At 44.3% G+C, this 9346-nt stretch overlaps 1 protein-coding gene across 2 annotated transcripts; it reads right to left on the bottom strand.

Annotated features, from left to right (window-relative positions):
* Positions 1–789: 789 nt before the first annotated feature.
* On the bottom strand, positions 790–4979 carry LOC123052545 (polyadenylate-binding protein RBP45). 2 transcript variants are annotated; one of them, XM_044475771.1, is made up of 7 exons: positions 4449–4979; positions 3252–3732; positions 1931–1986; positions 1729–1859; positions 1542–1635; positions 1242–1463; positions 790–1017 (listed from the first exon to the last, which is right to left on the bottom strand). In XM_044475771.1, the coding sequence occupies exons 1-7, from the start codon at positions 4854–4856 to the stop codon at positions 1015–1017; spliced, it is 1395 nt and encodes a 464-aa protein (XP_044331706.1). In that variant the 5' UTR covers positions 4857–4979; the 3' UTR covers positions 790–1014. The 2 variants fall into 2 exon arrangements, with proteins under 2 accessions (XP_044331706.1, XP_044331707.1); XM_044475772.1 differs by having other exon boundaries at positions 1931–1983.
* Between the last annotated feature and the right edge of the window lie 4367 nt (positions 4980–9346).

The following is a 9346-nucleotide window of genomic DNA, read 5'->3' as shown; positions in this document are numbered from 1 at the left end:
GAGAGGAGGGGGTTTGGGTGGGCGAGAGTGATCAGAAGCTGGCACTTGGTGCTATCCGGACGCCCGCAAAGCCCGCCCACGTTTGCGGGAGGAAGTGCGTCCGGACCGCCCTGCGAATTGATACATTACCGCATTGGATGGCACAACACGCCCGAACCGCGCGGTCCGAACGTATTTGAGGGCCGGCGTTGGACATGTGTCTTTTCTTTTAACATGTGGTATATTTTCTCCCGTTGCAACGCACAAACTCTTTTGCTAGTGAAAATAAATGGACAATCACTTCTTGGATGGCATCCGTATTAAAGATGGAAGTTATGGCATCTCCAACGGCTCTCCTTTCCCTAATATTTTTTTTTCTTTTGAACACGTCCCTAATATTTTATTATTTTTTTGGTATCGAGGGAGTTGCGTAAAAGGAATCTCTTTTTTGTGACAAAAATAACTGCCCGTCTTCTGGATCTTATGTCAGATTGGATTGGTTATGGGGAATCTGCTGGACGGTATCGGTCTACCTGCAGATTATTATTTTGATTTGCTCTATCCTTAGATCTCCGTTCCTCGCACTTTTATAGAAAAAGAATAGTAGGATCGGTTTACCAGCAGATGATCATTTTGATTTGCTCTTCCAACATGACACAGTTATTTTGATTTGCTGTTGCATTCTCACAACAAAATGGCAGACTACATAAGCCTTTTGGTTCAAGCTCTCAGCTAAAATTTGAACAAGTTGAGCCGCTCTGTTCAGCTCTCACCCAAAAGCCTTAACTATCAACGCAAAAACCAAGAAACTGGTGATCCAAAATAACATTAAAAGCTTAACTCAGTCATGGACATAGTTCGATAATTTAAAACCAAGAGAAGCACTGAATAGAACTAGAGCTACTGCCCAACAGTCAAAGTACTACTAGATACGACCCATCTTACAAACAAGGACACCTATACGATAACTCATGACGCGGTAGCATTCAGTTCATGCAGCTCTGAATCTCTGATTGCGCTCCATCGCCTCAGTGGTCACTGCAAAATATTAAGTAGCCAGGTTAGTCATCAGCCAAAGACAAGCCATCATTTAAGCATGTGAACAATGTTCAAAATAACAAAAATCAGCCAACAAATTGCAGTTTGAGAAGCGTATTTGTATCTTTTTTTTGTTTATTTGCACAGACAAATTTCAAAAAGATTGTTTTAGATGAAATCACTAAGATAAGGCAGTAGGATATATTGGGTTGTCAATTTCTTGCCTGCTGTGGGGGCTGCTGCTGTTGCTGCTGTGGTGGCTGCTGCTGTGCAGGCTGCTGCTGCTGAGATGGCTGCTGTTGCTGCTCGTAACTGCCATAACCAGAGTATCCATAGTTTTGCATGCTAGGATCTTGCGCATTGGGTGCACCATAGTATGCCTCAGGACCCTGTTGATATCCATAGTAGCTGTTGCCATTACCCTGGTTTGCATCCTGCTGGGGAGGCTGACAAAACGATGTTTGGGTTAGAATGATACACACGTCAAGATTTAACAGCTAACAGCATGCCTATGTATACAATACCTGTTTGTTTTGGCTACGGCCCCATGAAAGACGAACATTGGAACTACCAATCTGAGACCCATTCAGTGCACTGATGGCCTGCTCAGCGCACGCCCTGAAAGTAGAGCAGTGACGAGAGCAACAATTAGGTCATGGATATTATTAGCTCGTATGTACTACTAGTAAAAAACCTGGAGATTTTCTTAACCTGCTGGTAAATTGGACAAATCCACAACGCTTGCCTACAGGAATCTTCACATAACCAACTTCGCCATATGGAGTAAAAACTTGCCTTAGATAGTTCTCATCTATATTGGAATCTAACCCGCCCACAAAGATCTATCGCACAAGTATGAAAAATAAGGAAACATCAACTCTCAAAATTTAGAAAAATATAACAAGGGACTCACTGTAGTATTGTTGGGATCATTCGCCGCCTCGTTTACTTGAGAGCTCTGGTACCCTGCTGCCGTAACAAAACATACAGGCATAATTAACTTCAGAAAGGATAACCATAGAAAAAATATGCAAAAGCTAAAGCTGGCAGACCCAAACTGGGCGCTCAGACCTACCACAGTAGACAAAAGAACTAATACACATGAAGCAGAAAATTATAAATATATCATCAATAACCTAATCATGAAGAATATGCAATTGCTGCTATTTCATTACAACAAATCAACCACCACACAAGGAAGCCATTGTCAATCAAGGGAGGTACATCCCTGCTTCACAAATTTAATTCGACCATTGCATGTGTCAGCTTGGCTGTAAAAGAAAATGAAGCCTAGGAGCATGGCTGTCAGTAAACAGGTTAGCTTGCCGTCCTATTTTTGCGCAAATGCCATACTATTGATGAACTGGAATTAGCCTCCTCTAGGAAGGAAACCATTTGTTTTAATATTTATTGCCCAATATAATATATTTAGTGCAGGCCATCTCAAACCTAAACCTTGTCCATCCAAAAAAAAGGGAAGGTGACAAATTACTTGTGCCTGCAAGGACGGTTTATTCAAGGACTAATGGAAGATAGAACAAATGTTATGTGCACTACAAAAGATTAGGTGCACTCACAAGGAATGGGAGGTTGAGGGAAAAGAATATTTAAGATGGGAATTACAAACTGTTTGGGATTCTAGATAGAGAATAACATTTGAAGTATATAACTGACAATGCTGGCAAATGAGAGATAGAAAAGGCTTCAAGTAAGCTATCTCAATGTGAGAACAGATAGACAGCACAATTGCCCCCCAAAGCAATTGGGAACCAAATTCTCGCAAAATTAAACACTGACCTAACTGAGGCCACAGATTACAGGAGACATCTATCTCAGCTGAAGATATTTCCAGGCACTAAATGAAGATGGCATGGCATCCTGCTTTGAGAAACATGAATTGTGTTTAGTTTATTCATTACTTAGTTGTGTTCATTTATCCCAATCTTTACAAATGAAAGAGCAGGAAGGACATATATCTGTTTATAGCAACAGAAGCTGTGCTGGCTACCCTGAACTGGACTGAGTAGAAAGATAAGAAGTGCTAACAGAACACTCTCATTGAGGAAGCAAACAGAGAACAATCAGAGTGTAAACAGATTGAGTTGGCCTACAAAATGGTGTGCCCACAAGAGAGGATCTAAATATCATTACTCCCTACAAGATTCTATAAAAGCAGGTGACGAAACAGCAAATAATTAATATTCTACGAGGAAAAAGTTTCCCAGTTCACGTACCATTAGTTGAATATGTCTGCTGAGTACCCATATTCTTCTTGTTAGCTGCAGGCCCAATCCTCATTTGTCTTGTAGACAATGTCACTCCATTCATCTCAGTCATAGCACGTGTCTGCTCATTTAGATCTCCAAAGCGTACAAAACCATATCCTTTGGAGCGACCAGTGGCCCTGTCAGTAACAACATTAGCACCTTTAACTGATGGGTAGGTGGCTTTGAATATCTCTTCCAACATGGCGTCAGTAACATCAGCAGCCAAATCACCAACAAATATTGTGTGATCAGAACCATCATCACCCCGCTTGTCACCAGCACTACAAGAAGCCCAGTTTAGCTTGAAAACTTGTTCAACATTAGGCATCATCTGCCCATTAAAGGTCCCAAGAGCATATTCCGCAGCAGCTCGAGATTGAAATTCAATAAAACCATAACCCTCGGGCTGCCCAGTATGTTTGTTGCGGATAATTTTCACTGAGGTGACCTGCAATTTCTAGAGAACATTAATACCCAATACACGAAGTACTTGTACAAAAGCCAGTGCATACAATGACAATGTTTCCAAAAATACTAAGAAAAAACAATAAGTGAAATTATTATAACAGATATACAATATTTAATCCAGAGATCACGCTTCCAGGGTGGCGAAAGACAAATGATGGAAATGTATAGAAGGCCAAAACATAGATAAATGAACATGCTACCATATACTACTCCCTCCTCCATAACTTAATATATGACGTTTTTTGACACATCACTATCTTATATTGAGTTACAGACGAGTATTTAATATGACACCTTTATTTGTCTTTATACAGCACATTTATCAAGTTGCCCTACCTACAACAGGTTTATATTGAGCATGCCGCACATCACAGGTAAAGATCAAACAGTAATGCTTAAACAAGTAATACGACAGCTTGTAACCGTATGTCCATAACATGTTTCAAAATAACAGCAAAGGCTGATCTAAATTAACAATAATGCATATGCTAGCCTTTGCTAACCCCACAAAGCAAACACTGAGTCACTTCTTACGGTACATGTGAAAATAGGATAGAAAACGCTCAGTATGAATATCCCAACTCCCTACAGGTACACGGATAAAAAATACTGTACAACATTATCCATCATTTAAGCACACACATTGGAAGTGTAAATTTGTAATGCAACAATTCTCTCAGTAGACAGAGGCATCACCTGCTGCGGCCCCACAGGCGCAAAGGCGTTGTAGAGGTAGGTCTCATCCATCCAGTACTGGAGATCTCCGATCCACAGCGACCTGATATCCTCGCCTCCCGGAGGCGGCCCGCCAGCCATCTGCGCTCCGTACTGCGGCGGCGGCGGCGCGTAATGCTGCGGCGGCGGCGCGTACTGCTGAGGAGGCTGAGGCGCGTACTGCTGCGGCGGGGGCGCGTACTGCGGAGGCATATGCTGCTGCGGATGGCCCCACATCGCCGGCGGGGGTCCCTGCTGGTAGTACTGCGGCGGCGCCTGGTAGTACTGCTGCGGCGGGGGGGCCTGCTGCAGAGGAGGCGGCGGAGCCCCAGAGGCCTGCGGCTGAGGCGCGTGCTGGCCGTTCATTGGCGGCTGGTATGTTGGCTGCATCGCGACGTATCGCCGCCTCCCCGGTTCCGGCGGCGGCTGATGCGGATGCGAAACCCTAAGAACCTTGGAGGGAGAGAGAAAAACAGAGGGAGGGGCAGGGTTTAGATGCGGTGGAGACGGGAGGCGACGGAAACCGTGGGACAGGTCAGAGTTTAATGGGCCGGGTTGGGGGGCCGGCTCGTTGTGTTGTTGTCTCGGCCACGATTGGATTCTCTCCCGTTTTCCCCGGGCCAGGCTGGCTGCGAATCCGAGGTCGTCCCAGCAGTTGATTTGCCTAAAAAGTTGGTTTTGCCTAAAAAAGAGCAGTTTGATTGGTTTTGCCTAAAAAAGCAGTTTGATTGATGTACTAATGCCATGTTTTGTTTGTTTTTTGCGGGTTGGTGTAATGCATGTTGAATTCAACTGAGCATTTTTTGAAGAAAACTTCCGATATATTTATCACCTGTCAATGTAGTATAAAGACACCAAAAGTACAAATTACATCCAGGTTCTTAGATCATTTAGCGACGACTACAAACACTGGAGCGCGTCGAAGGGCGCCGTCATCAATCTGCCCCTTCCATCATCGAAGCCGAGCAAACCTTATGTAGTAGAAAGCCAAGAAAGTCATCATGTTAAGGCCTTCAGAACCAGCGCACCCAGAACAGAAACCGTCGAAAAAATCAACTGAGCACCTCCCGGTTGCATAGGATTGGCCATCTCGTGCACCAGCAAATATGTAGCACCCAATTAAGTAGAGGAGAGGCGGAGAAAACACAACTCAGTAGTTGTGTTTCAACAAAGCAAATTCCAGAAGCTGGCCACCCATCCTAACGAGAAGATTTTCATTTTTGTTCGTATGTATGGCCATAACAATCAACTGATGGTCCTTACTCACAGATAAATAGTACTTTTGTGTTAAGTCGTAAATTTTTCTTTTGTCACGCGACCCATAAGAAATATGTGATTGTGCAAAGTCTCATGTGTGTGTCTTAACAATCTTATCGTCTCTTTATTATAATGTATTTCATAACATTTGAAGTTTGTACACACATATGGCATATATTGTTTTGTTTTTACTCGGAGACCTATTTTTATGTTGTGCTACAAGCATTCTAATTTTGCATTATTTATTCCAGCTGGCAACTCCCTAATGCTAAAGATTACTACATGCTTTATATATATTGAAGTTTAGCAAGACAATTTTTGCTTCCATTTATCTTAACATGATATTCTAACTATGATACAATTTCCTATTTTTGGAAGAAAAGTTTTGTCTGAGGAAAACGTGCAATATGGTATTATACTACTTTTTTTAACCCCAAACTGTAGAACAATAGTTCTACGGTATTTTTTATTAATAAAACAAAATATAGTACAACAAAAGACCCACAGAGGGCCTAAGATTTGGCAAGTGTCTAGCCAATGCCTGTTCTAGGTATAAAAGTCATGGCTTTTAAGGTTATTGCTTATCCACTGAATTAATATTTGCTCATATTTATTCTTGATCTTGTGTCGAAGAATTTTCATATATTGCTTGAGATGGTGTCTCCATGCTTGTATTGATTGTTGTTATGCTTTGAAAACTTTGCCATTTCTCTGAATCCATATATTCCAGCATCCCAAGATGACGATTTCTGAAGCAAATTGCTTAGGTAGGTGATCCAATGCCAGAGTGGTATCTTCATAAACATATGTTCCAACATTCTTGAGCAAAGGTACAATCCCATAACAAATGCATGGTGGTTTCATCTGCCTTTTGATTGCAGTTAAAGCAGTATGGGTTATCTAAGTGCATTCTTTTCCTCTTGAGAAGTGCCCTGGTATAGATCCTGCAGTGTGCTACGAGCCAGAAGAAAATCTTGTGTTTTAGTCTGCTAGAGCTATTCCATATGTTTTTGAATATGGGATGTCCTTCCTTATGTTCAAGCATCCGCTAATATATATGGATAGCTGAGAATCGGCCTACTAATCCATTACATGTCCATTTATCCTTTCTATCTGGGCGTATTTGGGGACTGATTGTCCCTAGTTGATTGAATTGATCATATGCTTCAGTTGTCATAGGCAAGTGAAAGTGTTCAGTTCAATCTTGTCCTGCATAAAATTGTTGAACTGTTTGGGTCTCATCAATTACATGTGAATGAAGTTCAAGGAATGATTGTTGCAGTGTTTGCTCATGCCATTTGTCTTCCCAGAATAATATTGTTTGCCCTGTCCCAATTGTGCATTTGCTAATTGATTTGAAATTGTCAAGAAGTGTAACATGAGTCCTCAACCAAGAGCCTTCTGGTTTTCCCATGGGTGCTATTGTGTGATAATATTTCTCCCATATTAGCTTGACCTAGGGGATGTCATCTTTGTTGAGAAACTTATATATGTTTTTCATGAGCAAAGCTTTGTTATGAAGTGCAATATCCAGAATTTCAAGCCCTCCATGCTTCTTTGGCTGACAAACTTTGGACCATGCAAGCAGTGTTGTCCCCTTGTCCTCCATTCCAAATTTTCTCCACAGAAAGTTTCTCAAGTATTTGTTTATTTGTTCAATGACACCAACAGGGAGTGTCAAAGTGCACATGAAAAAAACTGGTAGCGCTGCAAAGACGGACTTGATTAATATCATCATTCCATCATATGAGAGCATTGTAGAACACCCAGTTAACCTTCTTTATATTCTTTGCATCATTGGGTTGAAATCCTCAATTTTTGGCTTGGATGTGCCCAATGGTAGGCCTAGATACGTGAAGGGGAATTGCCCTTGCTTGCATCCCAGAATATTAAGTAGGCTAGGCATGTGTTGTGCAGGCACATTGTGTGACGCCCGGATAGTCAAGCTACAGTAACCCTCTGCTAATGATGCCACGTCACCTCCAGATACTATTGTTAATCTTGCAGTGAATCAAGTCTCTTTCAAATTCAAATTCAAATAACAAGTGAAATTCAAAATTTCTCAAACATGAAAACTAAAATGTTCATCATGTGGCAAATAATCCCCAACTAATTTTGGTGGTGGAACCAACCTTGTACAAAGTGTTTAAATGCCCTAAACAAATTAAAAACAGTGGCTAAATAATAGTTTAATTGTTTTTGAAATTATAAAAATTATTAAAGTAAGTTATTTTGGGTCCAAACTAATTTTGGCATTGTCCTATTTTGATAATACTAATTTAGGTTCTAAATTGTTATTTTATAAAACTAAAATAAAAGAAATGATAAATGAAAGCCGGTAAAGAATAAACAAAAGAATAAAAGCAACAAAAAAAGAAAAAAACAACCGAAGCCTACTATAGCTATGGGCCTTAGCTATACAGTGAGCAGGCCCAGTCCAACTCCCCGTTGTCTTCCTCTCCTATTCACATAAGCGCCGTGTACGCTCGTGTCGCGTCCATGGCCAGGATCTCCACGCGTCGGCCATCTGCCGTCTCTTCGTGGTGGATAAAGAGGCCACCGACGCCCTGGACGGAAACCCTAGCCTTTTCCCCCTCTCCTCGCTCCGTGCCCTCGATCTGGTTGAACCCGAACGCTCTTGCCGCCATGGCCGACCTCACCTACGCGCTCCCCGTCACTGTCGTGCCCTGAGCTCGTGTCCAGCATCTCCGCCGTGCTCCGCTGCTTCGCCTACAAGACCGGATCGACGACAAGGACCACCAACACCGTCGCCTACGCCGTCTTCTTCCTCGGATGCCGCCGGTCATCGCCGTTCGATTCGCCTCGACCGAGCCTCCGTCGAGCCCACTGACCTACTCGTCGACCCCGCTGTGAGCCTATGCTCCTTTCCCCGCTCTCTATTGCCTCCCGCACGTTCCCAAGCGGTAGCTTTTCTCTGTAGCCGAAGCTCTGTTTTCCGTAGTCGTTGCCTTTATCGGTCGGTAGCTAGCCCCAGAGCAAACCGAGGCCACCGTTGCATTCCAGTCACGCCCTACCCGTTGCCCTCACGCCCACGTCCGCTCTAGGACGCGCCCCGCCTGTGTTGGCCGTGCCCGAGTCAACGACTGCCGCCCGCTACCTGTTGTATTTCTGCTCCTGCTCGCCCAGCACGCGTGGCCGCCGCGCTCGCCTCCGGCCGTCCATGGCCTCGCCGCTGCCACCTCCGGCTGCCGCTGCAGCCGCGCCCACTTACATCACCTCGCGCGGCATCCGCCTGTCCCCGATGCGCCCGGCCTTCGCCTGCCTCTGCCGCTCCGTGCGTCGCTTGCCCCGCCGTACTTCCCCGCGCGCCACCTGCTCCTGACCGCGTCCCGCCGCGCCGAGGCTGCGCTCACACCACGCGCCTAGCCCGCGCGTGCGTGCACTCCCGCTGGTGTTGCGTTGCTGCAGGCTGCTGGCACGGCTGGCTTCAGCCGGCGGCGCCCTGTATGCACGCGCGTGCGAGCCAGCGTGAGGCCGCCCTTGTTCGTTCGCTACCACATGGGCTCTGGCCCAGGTTAATTAGGGAGGCCTAATTAAGTTAGGCCTAACCCCCCTTTGTTAGCTCTAATAATTGATAGAACGTGTGGGCCCCTTCAGTTAAT

Source organism: Triticum aestivum, chromosome 2D (genome assembly GCF_018294505.1).
Source record: "Triticum aestivum cultivar Chinese Spring chromosome 2D, IWGSC CS RefSeq v2.1, whole genome shotgun sequence".
In the NCBI taxonomy this organism is placed as follows: Eukaryota; Viridiplantae; Streptophyta; class Magnoliopsida; order Poales; family Poaceae; genus Triticum; species Triticum aestivum.
This window is presented reverse-complemented; position numbering and strand designations above follow the sequence as displayed.

Coding starts and splice junctions, on each gene's coding strand:
- LOC123052545 (XM_044475771.1), bottom strand. CDS start 4,856: ATGCAGCCAACATACCAGCCGCCAATGAACGGCCAGCACGCGCCTCAG. Junction 1,987..3,251: donor GCAGACATATTCAACTAATG/GTACGTGAACTG, acceptor TTGTTACGGCAG/CAGGGTACCAGAGCTCTCAA. Junction 1,860..1,930: donor ATGATCCCAACAATACTACA/GTGAGTCCCTTG, acceptor CTTGTGCGATAG/ATCTTTGTGGGCGGGTTAGA.